General features: G+C 32.3%; 1 protein-coding gene across 2 annotated transcripts in view; it reads right to left on the reverse strand.

Moving 5' to 3' along the window:
* Zfc3h1 (zinc finger C3H1-type containing) overlaps positions 1–15,407 on the reverse strand; it is a 52,139-nt gene that overhangs the window by 11,742 nt on the left and 24,990 nt on the right. For both annotated transcript variants that reach the window (XM_063255144.1, XM_063255145.1), the window contains exons 12-24: positions 15,093–15,242; positions 12,868–13,042; positions 12,497–12,628; positions 11,619–12,161; positions 11,422–11,531; positions 10,327–10,458; positions 9,937–10,058; positions 9,405–9,506; positions 9,003–9,122; positions 7,807–7,990; positions 6,297–6,483; positions 4,539–4,727; positions 3,547–3,784 (exon numbers count right to left, since the gene is read on the reverse strand). In XM_063255144.1, coding sequence (XP_063111214.1) covers positions 3,547–3,784; positions 4,539–4,727; positions 6,297–6,483; positions 7,807–7,990; positions 9,003–9,122; positions 9,405–9,506; positions 9,937–10,058; positions 10,327–10,458; positions 11,422–11,531; positions 11,619–12,161; positions 12,497–12,628; positions 12,868–13,042; positions 15,093–15,242 — 2,384 coding nt within the window. The remainder of the gene's footprint in view (positions 1–3,546; positions 3,785–4,538; positions 4,728–6,296; positions 6,484–7,806; positions 7,991–9,002; positions 9,123–9,404; positions 9,507–9,936; positions 10,059–10,326; positions 10,459–11,421; positions 11,532–11,618; positions 12,162–12,496; positions 12,629–12,867; positions 13,043–15,092; positions 15,243–15,407) is intronic.

Below are 15,407 nucleotides of genomic sequence, written 5' to 3' on the forward strand. Positions count from 1 at the left end.
AGTATTTTGTAATATAGTAAGTTCTATGTTAACTGTGAAATCCATTTACCTAACCATAATTGCCCACTTCAGATCAAATTTATTTCCATGTGTAAACAATCATTTCTACTTGGATAACTATCATTCAAATACTACTACACAATGTTTTGAACTTAAGTGTCCTATCAAAACTCCTTCCCAGGTCACTTTTCTTATGTTTCAGGAACTGCTACTAGTGTCTGGTTGGTCAGAATTTGTGCTAAAATTTCTCTTCAAGCACATTCTCTCTTTCTCTTAAAGAACTTCTACTGCCATTCAAATCTATTACACTTTCAAAGTTCTTGAAAATCTCATTTCACTTACCAAGCCTAATCCTAATATCTAACACAGAACTGTCACCTTTTAAAACTTCTGCTGCATGCTCACAACACATAATAATTAAATATACTGTGAGGAGCTAATACACATACGTAACACATTCTAATTTTTTAAGTTGCATATTCTACTTTTTTTATCTTCAAGAGATTAAAAGAAAACAAAACAATAAAAACAAAACAGCAGAACAAATATAGGATTTCAAAACAAGCTGATAGGAAACTAACTATAGTCATTATATTGCATATTGTTATCTTTAAAATAGTTGCTCAGGTTACAAGACACAGGCATGCAAAACAGATTGAACAATTTAAGCAATCACAGTTTCTTTCCCTGAACTAGTAAGATCAATAGTAAATTATCTTAATTATCTTGAGTGCATATATATACATATTTTTTCTTTTCCTTTTCTTTTTTCTCCAACCCAGTTGTTCTTTCTTTTTGAGCAAGTTCATTGCCTTTCACATCATCTGTGACACCTACTGAACCTCAATCTTTAAGTTTCTTACACAAGGGAGAAAATATGTTTTCACACGAGTCTGATTCATTTCACTTAAGAATATGGTTGGTAGCGTCCATTTACACATTACATAAAAATCTTAAGTTTATTCTTCTTTATAGAATACTACATCTTTTTTTATCTATTCTTCAATATGGGCATTTGAGTTGTTTCCAAGATTTAGCTATTACAAATTGTGTTGCTATAAACATAAGTACACATATATTGCTGTGGTATGTTTTTAATCCTTCTGGGAAAATACCCATAAGGGGAATAGCTGGGTCAAGTGGGACTTCTAATCCTAGTTTTCTGAGGAAAATCTCCACACTGATTTCCACAGTGGTTTCACAAGTCTACATTTCTACTAACAATGGAGACGGGTTCCTTTTTCCTCACAGTCCCATCAGCATTTGTTACTGGTAATTTCTTGGTGACAGCCATTCTTTGTAATTCTTTTTATGTATCCTTCCACTCCTCTTCCTCTATCCTCCCTCCCAAGGGCAGGGTGAGGGGGAATCTATCTTATATTTTCTTCTTTATTTACACTTTGGGTTTCTCATGTAAGAGAAACCATGTGATATTTAAGCTTGTGTGTCAGATTAACATTATACTTAACATATAGTCTCAAGCTGCATTCTTTTGTAACTGGGACTCTATTCAGAAAGTCCTCACCAATGCCTACATTTTCAAGTTTTACCTAGTTATTCTCCAATAGATTAAATATATTTTAATAGTTAGATCTTTGATCCATTTTGATTTTCATTTAGTACATGGTAAGAGATTATAGGTGTAGATTCAACCTTCTGCACATGGATAGTCATTTTTCCCACTATCATTTGTTAGAGTCTATCTTTCCTCCAGAATTCTTCTTTTGATTAAGGACTGTCCCTTCTTCAAATTCACTGCATGTATTTTTCATTGTTACTTTTTGTCCAGCTTTTCTAACAAAAATATCCTTTCTTTTCTTCACTGGGTTATTCAACAGTTTATTTACTAAGCACTTAACACCTTCCAGAATTTATCCAGGACCTCAGAAAATATGGATACATGTAAGACAAGAGTTTCCATTTTTGAAGCGGCCCCCTATTTCACACCATAAGTTCTGTTTCAAAATCTACTCCTACTCAATGTTTTATGAAGTCTTCTTCCCTTCAGGATCATGGCTTATACCAAGTAATTTTCTTGACCACAGATCTTTGCTTCTTCTGTAGCATTAATTTTACTATACATGAATACACAGTTATTTGATCATACAGGTTTAACAGGTCAAACAAAGGTATAGCTCTTATCTTCTTACTACAGTATATTCTGTACTAGTTTATACTAATCAAGTTGAAGAATCAGGAAAAAACAGGCTTTATACCTCATGTGTTCAACAGCAGCTACATTATTATTATTGATGGAGAAAATATTAATTTGTTCAAAACACATGAGCTATCTTTTTAACACATTCATGTCAGCTTGAACTACCAGTGGAATGTGCATGACTGCCCCACTGGGCAGCTTGTACCACTCATGGTACAAACTAATCTAACTTTGTCTTTTTACTAGTGAAATTAATAAAAGTCTATAAATGGACCAAATCTAATTAGTTGCTCAAATCTGAATGAGTTCATACCAAGTAAAATTACAGTAATAAACAAATTCATTTATTTCATTAAATCAGAGCCTCCTAGTAGTGAGATAAATAAATCAGAGCCACCTGTTAATGAGACAAATTATTGCCATATCACTGGCATGTTAAATTTCCATCTTAATGGAGTGCTAATCAAAAGTACCTGGTTTTGATTTCATCAACTCACCAAATCATATAATCTATAATATTAATATTCTTAATCAATACAGGGATGATCAAACTATAGGGTAAATATTTAAATTTAAAAAGTCACATTGTCGGGGGCTGGGGATTTAGCTCAGCGGCATAAGTTCCTGCCTTGCAAGCAGGCGGTCGTGAGTTCGATCCCCAGTACCAATAAAAATGAAAAAGACAAAAAAAAAAAAAAAAAAAAAAAAAAAAAGACACATTGTCATTATTTCCCCTCAAAATGCTCCCTTTTACTTTGAACATACTTAATAGTTCCTGCCATCTTCTGAAGCAGTTCTGGAAGTCTTTCACATGTCTTTAACAGCAATTTTTTTTTTTTTTTTAAAAAGTAACAAATGCTGACACTGAGTGCCATCCAATGGAAAGGCATGTTTGTAAAGCACTATGACATGTCCTTGTCCACCTTTTCCACCAGATCTGATATCATACACTAGCTATTCACCAAAGGGAAAATGACCATGAAAGGTAAACATTTTGAACTGATTCAGGACATTGAAGTAGCCACAGCAGCAGAAAAAGATGATTTCCTATACTGCTTGAGAAAGTCACAAGAATGACAGAATTCAAAGTGAGAGCAAGCATTTTGAGAACAAATGTCAATATGTCTTTTAATGTAACATATTTAAAAAGCCTTCCTCTCATAACCACATAAACTATATAAAGTAACTGGGTTTTCATAGATGACAGTACCCATATTATCTGAATCAATTCTTTTTAAAGCACTTACATAATAAACTATGAAACTCTTACTTGTAATAAATAGCATTTATTGCACTTAATTATAAAGAATCACAATAAGTATAATTCTAAATATTAATATTATTATTTCTGACGGTTGATGTTATAATTGGTAAACATGTATACTCACCTTCAAAAACTGCTAATAATAAGTCTGGATTAGTCTTTACATCTTGAACTGCTTGCCATGGCATTATAAATGGTTCTGTGTTAACAATTCTTGAAGGATTAGCATTACATGGATCATAAAATTTTGGAGGGAGAATGCTGAATTCCGTAAGATGTATGTAGGCCAGCCACGCCAAACACCGATCACTTGTTTTAAGGTATTCAGCTACTATTTCATCATTAGCCAATTTTAATGCATTCTAGGTTTAAAAAAAAGTTTCTTTAATGACCTATATTAATAATAAAATTCAAATGTAAAGAAGAATATGATTTACTTTAAAGCAGTTCTTAAATACCTAAGTGAAAATTGACAGCCACCAATTCTTAATGAAAATTCTCCTTAGATTATTAACATCAGATTAACATAATTTTCAGTACCTTGAAGTTTGACAAGGTTCATAAAAAAACATTAAATTTATTTGTAAGTTTTAAGTGCCCTAATACTTAAAATCTAGTAAGATAAAGACAAAACAAAACCAACAACAAAAAAAGATATAGACAAAAAAGTAAAAGCATATTCAAAAGCCCATAGTTGCACAGATACTTTGATTATGGACTGATTTTTTTTCTGTACCTTGAATTTTGAAGTTTATCTGCCAACTACTTAAGATAAATCTATTAAAATCTTTTAGACCAAAAAAAAAAAAAAAAAATCTAGACATTATCCTCACCAAGCAATGAGGGAATAGACTTACCCAGAGTAACACAAGTTATTAGAAAGTGGCAAAACAAGATTTAACTTAAAAGCTAGCGCTTTTGGAGCTGGGGATTTAGCTCTTTGGCATAAGCGCCTTCCTGACAAGTGCAAGGTCATGAGTTCGATCCCCAGTGCCACAAAAAAAAAAAAAAAAAAAAAGCTAGCACTTGTACCATCATATAATTTTTAACTGTGTTATACAGATTTTTTAAACAATTTTTCTGCAAAATGAAATTAATACTAAAATATCTGTTTACCTGTAAAATTGCAAGTGCACTTTGGCATCTTCCAGTAAATACATGCAGCTGAACTCTAAACAAAAGGGCCTCTAAAAGCTGAAATGACAGAATATCTGATGCTTCCCGCTTGGCTGCTCTCATTAGAAATTCCACCATTCTCTCACATACATAATCTTTTTCTTCAAAGGTGCTCTCTAAATGTAGAAACTGCCCAAAGAGGTTTTATATAATTAGTGCTGCTTTATAGGAATAAATTAAAACTACAGATTTTTAAAATTTAATTAAGAAAATATCCCATCAACTTTCTGTAAAGAGGATAACTATAAAAACATGTGCACTAACCACCTTTCAGTGTTACAACCTTGATTTCCCCTTCTACTACACTTTGCAGGTAAAACTAGATTAATACTAAAACACAGATGTATTCTCAGAATAATCAATGAAGCAATTTCATCTCTCCTTTTACAGAATCAACAGGTAAACGGCAAAAAGGCCATGACACATATTCAAAAATTTACATGGTTATGATCACATATAATCTGCACTGCTTAAGTGACTGTATAAAAATTGTGACAGTGGCATCCATATTAAAAATGTATGAGGGGGTGGGGATTTAGCTCAGCGGCATAAGCGCCTGCCTTGCAAGCAGGCAGTCGTGAGTTTGATCCCCGGTACCAATAAAAAATGAAAAAGACCAAAAAAAACAAAAACAAAAACAAAAATGTATGGCAAAACATATTCAAAGTCAAATGACTTCAAGGCAAAACATTACATTTTTTGAATATTCCATACCCTATCAAATTCTGTAGTGATCAATAACAACAATAATGGCACAAGCCTAGAGGTCAAACAAGAAGCATCCTTCACTATCTACATCTTTCATTACCTAAGTTATCCAAACCTATATGGTTTTAAATTTTAGTTAGAAAAAAGAAAACTCTTTTAGTTACAAAGTACATAACAGATCTGGGGCACAGTTGTACATACCAGCAGTCCTGGCCACTCAAGGGGTTACTACTGAAGCCTAGGAGTTTGAGGCCAGACTGGGCAATATAGCAAGACCTTGTCTCAAACTAAAACAAACTTGGTACTGTATAATCTATTTAATGAGAATGAACATGTATTTCAATGGCAACGCTTGTGTTTAGTATGCCCAGAGCCCTGGCTTTGATCTTGAGCACATTTGAAAAATAAAAATTTCTAAAATGATAGATTTATTGGTTCCTAAGTACAACCAATAAAAGTTCAGATATGAACATATTCTATTTTATAGGTGACTCAAATTATTTTAAGTCTAGATAAGAAAAACCCCATTCTTTAGAAGAAATTAGAAATACCCAACTATGTCCTAAATCTTAGTATTGTGGCAAGATTTAGTATCACTGTGAATTAGAACCTTTGGCTTGTTTCCACAAGCAATAAAGAAAATAGATCAAAAGAAATTTAAAAGTACTTTCAGATAGATTGCAAAACTATACTAGTATCAGCCCAAACCAAAACTGCATAAAAATAGGTAAGTGTAAAATATTCAATTATTACATATTTTTCCTTACCAATAAAGTTAACGAAATCACTCTTTCATTAAATATTTTCTTGTTTAGTCTAAATGAATCCTGACCCAGAAGTGGCTTTGAGGTTATTAGAAAGTGAAAGGAAAGTTATTTTATCTATATACAGATAAAGCACATAATCTATTAAGCTATGTATCAATATTTAAGATGTCTCAAAGAATTATGAGCATATATACTACATGACTATGTTATCTTTTCTACTCACGGTCCAAAAGGTTTGATAATCAGGTGCATATTCAACAGCTGTTTCACACATTTCCTGCACTTCTTCTTTGTTTCCTCTTTTTGAGAACAATCTGAGGTAATGGCACCAAATTTCTGGATTGTCTTTGTTGTTCTCCAGTGCTCGAGCTAGTACATTTAAAGCAGAATCCAAGGATTCTGAACATAGCCTAAATATATTTAAAAGAAGAGGCAGGAGTGTTTGTTTTTATGTTTGAAAATTTAAATAGGGCTAAACAAATCAGTCAATTTTTAAACTCTTTTTGATATCAGAACCTAAAAAGAAACCAAGATCACTGATAAGGAATAATAAATTAAGATTTTAAATTACATGTCAAAAAAAATCCTGATTTCTCACAGACCCGACAATTTCTAAAGTGGATATGCAGTAAGCATTTACCAGATAAAAAGTGTTATAAAACTACTAAGATTATCAACTTCAAATGTGTTCCATGTCCATATTCAGCAATACCTTTTATGGTTTACACTGTTTGGAAATAGGAAAAGTTAAACAACTCTCTTTCAAGGCCAGCTACTGCCACCACAAAATATCAAAGCTTTCAATATAATAGTTCTTTTCAACAGTCAAGGGCTTGCTATCTTTTGGAGAAGATAATTCTCTCTCATGAACCTATTCATAAAATAATGTACAGTTCTTTTGGCCTTCACTCAGTACATGAGTCAGAAAAGAAAACACTGTAACTTACCCTATTAGCATGGAAATGACATACAAGGAAAGTTAAATAAGTACTACACTGAGGCATAGGTGGTTAGTACTTTGTAATGCTGCCTTATATTAAAGTTTTCATACCAAATTTTGAGATCAATATATCAGGGTAGCCTATTAAAAAAAACCCTGAATTATACTTTACAATTATAGGACAGGCTGGGGATAAAGGGCAGAGCACTGTGCTTGCTTAGCATGCACATCAAACTAAGTGTGAACCCTAGTACTGAAAAAAATAAAATTACTACAATTATAAAAAGATTATTCCTAGTTTGCCTCTACTATCAAAAAGTAGAAATTAGAAGATACAATGTGAAACAAGAGCTACTAGCTTTGAGATAAATTACTACTTGAATATATGCAGTCTGATGCCACATATAGAAAAAGACAATTCACCAGAACTTAACCTGTCACAATGTTATTTTATCATGTTATTAAAATACTGTATTTGAATTATAAATTAATACCTCCACCAGAATTTAATAACTCTACTCAGAATTTGATATTTCAACTAAACCTATTTTAAAGATTTTAAAACCTTAAGTACAATTTATTTATAAACTCAGCCATGAATACAAACTCAACATCCAATCTTACACTTTTTTAATAGCTTCTGAACAATAAAATACTTCTGGTTTTATCCAAAACAAAACAAAACAAACTTCATTTGTAACTAGAAGGAAAACCTGATTACTGCAAGTGAAATAAACCTCAAACAAAAATACAGACATGTGACACGTTAAACAAAGATTTGAAGCTAACCTACCCCTCATTTTGATTCAAGTACTTGTATGCAAGCTTGAGCCAAAGTTGTACATGAGAAGGATTTTCAAGCACACTTGCTTCTAAATTAGCAATGTCATCAGTTTCATTTGTAAAATATCTAACATCATCTGGAGTGACAACTGTATCCAAAGCTGGAACATTTATTTGGTTCTCTGACCGGAAGGCTGTAAGTAGAAGTGTTGTTAGGTTTATTCTCTCCTTAACTTACAAAGTCAAGAAAAAACAACTTTAAAGTAACTGAGAAACCTAACTGGACATGATGATCACACCCCAGTACTCAGAAAGCTGAAGCAAAATGATCACCCCAAGTTTGAAGCTACCCTGAACAATTTAGCAAGCCCTTGTCTCAAAAAACCAAAAGGACACAGAAACCTAAAGCAGTGAGAAGCAATAGTTGATAGCTTTAAAGCAGAGAGAGCATCTGGAGTTTAACATCCAAACCTGGGCATTTTTTTAGTGAAAACTGGTGACATTAAAATTCCATCAGGACAAGAAGAACAAGTTAAGACTTCTATTTGCAAACAAGAAGCATAACTTTTTAAGGGCAAATGATATCATCTGATAGTTCATATAGTTAAGAAATTAACTGGAAATTGAAATTTCCACAGATGATTTCTTCTACTACATCTGAACCAGTGATGATGAACCTTTTAGTGCCACAGGCTCACCACCACTGATCTCAACTATAAATGTGTTACATTAGTGAAAATAAACATTAGTATGGATAGTACTAATCTATAAATACTAAAAAAATTACACAAACTTGAAATAAGAACACCAGAGGTGCTTGGCAATAAGGTACTTATTCATATTATTACTTTGGTCATTCATTCATTTATTTATAAGCCAAGTTTTATGCCAGAAATAGAATCTAAGATAAGTAAAATAGAACATCTGTCTTCAAGGACACAGCCAGGAAGTGTTTCTTAAATGAGAGGAATATTATCATCTTCTCCCTCCTTAAGTATTTTTAGAAATACATTAAGCTGTCATATTTATAAACAAGTGTGCCTTACATTTAATCATAAACGCAAAACACCCTGTAATGCCAGGAACAATTTTGTTCAAGGATATCAGTTTTAAGAAAATTTTTTAAAAATTTTAAATGAGGCAAGGAGATACATAGTATTTAGCCTAACACAGAACACCACAATTAAATCCTGGATCTTAAATTACCATATTTAATTGGTCCTGTAGACTGTTCATCATCACTACTGAAGCTGTTCTCTGAAACAGGTTTTCTCCAGAACTTTGGCTTCCATTTTCTTTTATCTTTGTAGGTTGTAAATGGAGGTGCTAAAGTGCACATAAAATTGTTAGTTGAGGTAAATATGTATTGTTTTAAAGGCTCTCCACACACTAGTACAGAACTACATTTATTCTATTATGTTTCTCAGCAATAATCTCCAGTTTACAGAACAGAATGCCAAAAACCTTGCTGTCATTGAGAAACTAAAAGATCCTTTTTAGTAGCATGCCCAAAAGCCCTTAGGTGAGTCCCCTGCATCACATAAACGAAACTTAATTTAGAAAAGTTCCCGTACACAGGAATACAAATATACACAAATATATACTTACTATGACTTTTACTTTCATTGATATTGCTAACAAGGAGAACAGCCATCTGGTCCATTGACATTCGATCTTTGTTCACTCCAAAAAGTTTCTCAACATATTTTTCTGAAATACAGCAATGTTATCTTTAACACCAATACTTACCACAGATGAGTGTTGTTAATTAAAAGAGTACAAAACAAAGAATAGTTTCACATTTAAAGAAATACGCACAGTACTGGTCAATAATATGTATGGCCTTCCAGGCCTATATTATATTGATTACAATAGCAAATTCTACATCCTACTTGCCCCACATAGCTAAGGAGCACTTGAAAATACAGCTACTGATTGTGAGAAAGTAAATTTTGAAATTTAACTAGTTTAAATTTAAAGAGCAACAATAGTAGCTACTGTGTCTCACAGCAGAACTAGGTAAGAGTCTTAGGTGAACGTACTGAACATATGGTTAAAGTTATAGATATATATAAAGATTTCAAATGGTCAGTCTAAATTCAGATTTTCTTGGGGAAGAAAAAGAAATCTTTTAAAAAACCTGCTGCAGAAGCAATTTCTTCATCACTGCTCGTCTCTGAACAACCAATCAAAGACAGATTGTATGACAGAATGTCCTGGAATAGCTGTTTTCGGCTAAGTGTGTAGTCTTGTGAATGCTGCCTACAACAAAATGACAATATGGAAAAGATAATCATGTATATATCAAAGTTAAACAAGACTTCCTTTCATTTATATTTTTGTCTTTTTGAGACAGGGTTTCACTATGCAATTCAAGTTGGCCTTGAACTCACTTGGTAGCCCAGGCTGGCCTTGAACTTGCTCTGATCCACCTGCCTCAGCCTCCCAAGCACTGGGATTACAGGTGTGCGCCACTACACCCGGCTAAGATTTTTTAAATTATGACATGTTCACAAACAAAACTACTCACCACTGACAATCATCATCATTACATGTTCCTGTTAAGTCAAAACGGCAGAAACACTGATCTGGTTCAATCATATTACTGTATGACACTGAGCTTAACGGAAGTTTTTCTTTCGTTCGATAGTACGGACTAAATCTAAGAAGAAAATAGATAGGCACATTATGCTCCAATAAATACTGCTTAGCAAAGTAGGAAAATTTTAATTTTTCTTTCCTAGTTGAATTTCTAGGTGGACCTGATACTGCACACCTATAATCCTAGTACTTGTGAGGCAGAGGCAGGATAATCACTGCAAGTTCAAGACTAATTTAGACTACATATTGAGTTCAAGGCCAGCCTGAGCTACATACATAGCAAGATCTTGTCCAAATAAAAAAAAATTCTATGCTTTGAGCTTACTATTTATCCCATTAATACTAAAAGTAACTCTAGAAACAGCCAGACTATCAATGATAGGAACAAGCTGCTTTGACTGGGAACATAAGAGATCTGAAATAAAAAATAAAGGAACTCTATATTCTAAAAGTAGTGTTGTACCAGTTATTTCTTGTATACATTACCAAAAAAAAAAAAAAAAAAAAAAAAAGCTAAGAAAAAAATGAGTAACACTTTGGAAGGGCTTCATAATTTTATCATTCAACTTACACATTTAATAGTCTCACAACTTTGAGTAGTGTGAAAACATTTCAAGACATCTTCTGACAAATCTAATCATTTGAGAATGCCTAAATTAACTACATGAAGGCTAAGCCCTCTTTAGACTGAAGGATAATAAAGTTAAAAGCTCAAAATTTAAAAAACTCATGAAATTGCAATTACTTTTCCTAAAATTCCTAAGAGACAAAAATATAGAACCCACATTCCTACTAGTTATCAAAATTAGAACCTGATAATAAATGATAAACCCAAGGGTGAGCTACACCTCACCTCCTGAATATCCTCTGAATATGGTAACAATCCACTTAATTTTTATTGCCCCTAAGAAAACCAGCCCATTTTTCAGTGACCAAAATTTATTTTAAGCCATCACTAAATATTTAAGGTAAACTATTTCAAAAATAGTGATTCTGAAACTGAAGTTTATTGAATCATTCATACCTGTACGACTTAAAAACGAGAAGAGGACTGTGGTAGGGTGTAAAAGGACATGGCTTTACTTCTGTGGTTTTACTTTGTGCTGTAACAAAATCCACATCCAAAGAAATCTCCTGTGTAATAATAATAATTTTATAAGGTAAATAAGGCTAAGATGAGTTCCAGATTATATTCATACAGAATATAAAACATTCCCTTACCTGACCATGCAAAATCTTTTCTGTAACGCTTGTGGTAGTTTTTAAAATTAATTGTTTTAAACTGTCGGCTTTCAAATATAATTTCTGCAATTCACCAATTTTTAATCCTAGGAAAAGTTCTGGCTTTTCTACAGTGTTTTTACTAAGTTTGTTTATGCATTCTTTGTTAGGTGTATCAGTGTGCTTAAGGTTAGGTTTAGTAAAAGCATTAGATTCTAAGAAGGATCTTCTTCGTTCTCTGCTTGAACCAGACAAAATGTCATCATCAATATCATTTTCTTCAGTATCTAGGGTTAATTTATCTTGTGTCAGGTCATGAAGGGATGGCTGAGGTAAAGAAAATTCAGGTTCCTCTTCCACCACGGGAGCCATATTTTGTTGTTCCTTTGCTTTAAGGGCTCGAGCTTCTTTTAATTTCTGAATTTTCAGGGCATACTCATATTCAAGCTTTTGTAGTCGCCTTTTCTCCATAGCAATTAGTTCTGCTGAATGCTTTCTTGGACTTGATACTGGAGAATTGTCCAGTCTCATCATTTTGTTTGGCTGTGAGGAGGTGGTATAAATACTTTACAATGCTGTGATTATTTTATATAACAATTTTTGGTATAATAACTGTTACCCCTATAAAACAATGCCAACATTACAAAACTACATAATAAGCACAATTAAGCAGAGTTTAAGGTGTCACAACAGTTGTGCTACTTAATTTATAACCTACGAAACTAAAGTCAAGTATCCAAAAATATGGATGTCATTTGAAAACAAAGCTTTAATCTCATTCTCTTCAAATTTGCAAGAAAATGTTTCAGTTACTTTATATACACCGTCTGGGCCTCAGAAGTATAAAAACCTGCCTTCCAAAAATATCTCCAACTTACTCCAAGGCGATCTTGTTCCAGCTTACGTTTTCCTATTTCTTTACTTGCCACTGCCTTTGCCCGAGCAAGCTCTTCTCCATATTTCAGAGTCAAAGCTTTCTTAATTGTAACACGTTGTTGAACTTTATGAATCTGGAAGTATAAAAACATTTCTGAGAATGTAACTGATAATCTTATGAGAAAAGACACAGTCTTAAACACAGCACTTTTAAGAGTATTTGACTGAAAATAAAAATATTTTAATACTACATCCTAAAGAAAAGCTGTATTATATATATTTTGATGACGTTAGCTTGTCTTTCAGAAAACTTCACCTATACAAGTGTTGCAATCACCAGACTACAATTTTTAATGTTTAAAAGAACTATTACTTGTTCCTGAAGCTTCTTTAAAAATATTCTGTTAACGCTGAGAATTTTTTCAGTTGCTTGAAGCTGTTCAGTAAGTTTTGTAATTTTTGTTTCAGCATTCCGAACAGATTCTTTCTTCTTGGCTTCTTGTTGTACTAGATTCTTTAAAACAGACTCATCTTTCATCAAGAGAATTCTAAGGGGGAAATAACAAAATTATTGTTAATGTTTTCTAAACTATCAGACTGACACCATCAGAATAAACATTTTTTTAAAATAGTGCATTTAATAAAATGTTATCTATGGCCTGGGGGTGTTGCTTAATGGTAGAACACCTGTCTGACACTGATTTCAGCCCTAAGTAGGGGCAAGTAAAAATACTTGACGCATGACACATGTTGTCTGTGACATGCAAGTGAAAACTAAAAGTATTTTTTGTATTCATCCACCATACAAGCATTCAAATTCAGCTCATTTTATACAAGCAACTGTGTGTCGTGTCTCAATCTTTTTATCAAAATCATTTAAGCCTGAGGTACAACAGAAAACATTATAGTACTATGTTCAGTGTTGGGTGAATCTGACAGTAAATGAAGGATCTTGAATAAGAACTGAGAAAGTTGCTATATTTACCCTTGTTTATCTAATAATCCAAACATACACACATATCTAAGAAAAATGATTAAGCACATTTAACTTACTTATAAATACCTGAATTCATTTTCTCCAAAGCAAGACAATGAAGTGAAGAAGGAAATCTAATTTTTAGTAATCAACAGATATACAGAGCTATGGTACAGAGAAGCAGAAACCAGATAAAAAGACAAACTTCTACATATGAATAAACGTAAACAATTTTTACTCTTTTAAAATGCCGAATATTATAGTCTTTAAAAATGAAGCATCTTTCCAGAAAGATACCAAATTACAGGTCACAACTACTGACAGAATAAATCATAAAGACAAAGACAATATGATAGGATTAGCATAAAGATAAAATTTTTCATTTGATTTAAAAGTTATCATAATTTAGCAGCATCTTTTAGTAGTACATAAAATGATGGTATACCTCAGATGAAACAGGGTAGTTAGCATGAGACTAACATTTAAAGAACACATTCATAAATACATATTTTGTTTTCAACATTCTGTATCTAGTATCTTGTTCAAAATGAAAAACAGAACATACATCTGTATATATAACACCTTTTACTATCTCCTTGTGATTTCTGTTGCCTTATAAAAACAACCCTGAATTGTACCTTTAATAGTTTAAGAAAAAAAGAAGACTACAGTAGCTGTAATGTTAGAAATAAAGCTAGAAATTTCTACTCCTTTTCTTAATAGATGAATGAACTTTTGAACTTGTTTAAAAATTATTAAATTGTTTAAATATCACTAACAAACTTTTTCAACATTACGAGTTAATTATTGACTCATTTTTTACTCTATTGGTTTAAAGTTCAAGAATTGCTTAGTCAGTTTCTATAAAGTCCTATCTTTGCACAGAACTTCTTTCTATTTGTAAACCTAAAAGCAGACTACCAGAACAAAGTTTAGAATAAGTGAGGATAACTAAAACAATTTTGCCGTTCATTACCTAACAATCTGTTGGTGGCTGGCACGGAAAAATTATAGATCCAAAATAAGATAAAATTGTTATCAAATATATGGTAATGAATTTCAATAAATTCTATCCTCAACATATTCACCTTTCAGATTTTACGGTCTCAAAAGTTTCAAAATCAGTTAAGCAGCAACAGCGATTTCACAAAACATAATAAGGGGCATATGTTAACTTCATATTATAGTTCAAAACACAATAACTTGACTGTGTTTTATTGTTCAGATTAGCAATCACAGTTTTCAACAATCAAGCCCGTTTTTAATAATAAAGATATACTTTCAATTAAGGTATTTTTAAAAACAAGCAATCAAAATAAAATTTCAAGAAGAGGTTCATAACTGTTTTTTTTAACAAAAGATAAGCCAGATATAAATCTGAAGCAAACATCCTTCTTTTGAAGATTTGGTGTTTTTATTTAACATTAATTCTACTATTCTATGTAAATATACATATAATTCAATCAAACAATATGCCTTTATAGTTTTAACTAGCATGAGAATTTGTATTTTTACCGGATGCTTATCAATTACATACATAGTACTACAAAAAAATATATATATAGTACCTATTAATGAACATTTAGAAACCTGAAGCAGTTTAGTCAGATAATGAAGCTCACCTGTGTTTTTTAAGTCTTGCTTCTGCATCTGTAACCTGCTTAGTAACCATTTGTATCCTGCCAATCCCATCAATTTCTACATCAGAATTTGCCGGAGACGAAGAACTTGTCTTTAGCTGATCTGATTTAATCAAACGCTGTTTCTCACGACTAACGTAACAGAAAAAAATACATTAGATCAAAAAATTAACTGAAATTATTTTCCTTTAAAATCATTCTTATGGCTGGGGATACAGTTCAAGCTCAGTGTCACAGCACCTACCTGGCAACCCTGAGATCCTGAGCTCAATTCCAGGTCCCAATAAATAAGTAGTA

The sequence above is a fragment of the Cavia porcellus genome, unplaced genomic scaffold, assembly GCF_034190915.1.
Source record: "Cavia porcellus strain 051 isolate PalLab524CR breed Dunkin Hartley unplaced genomic scaffold, mCavPor4.1 scaffold_8, whole genome shotgun sequence".
NCBI classification, from domain to species: Eukaryota; Metazoa; Chordata; class Mammalia; order Rodentia; family Caviidae; genus Cavia; species Cavia porcellus.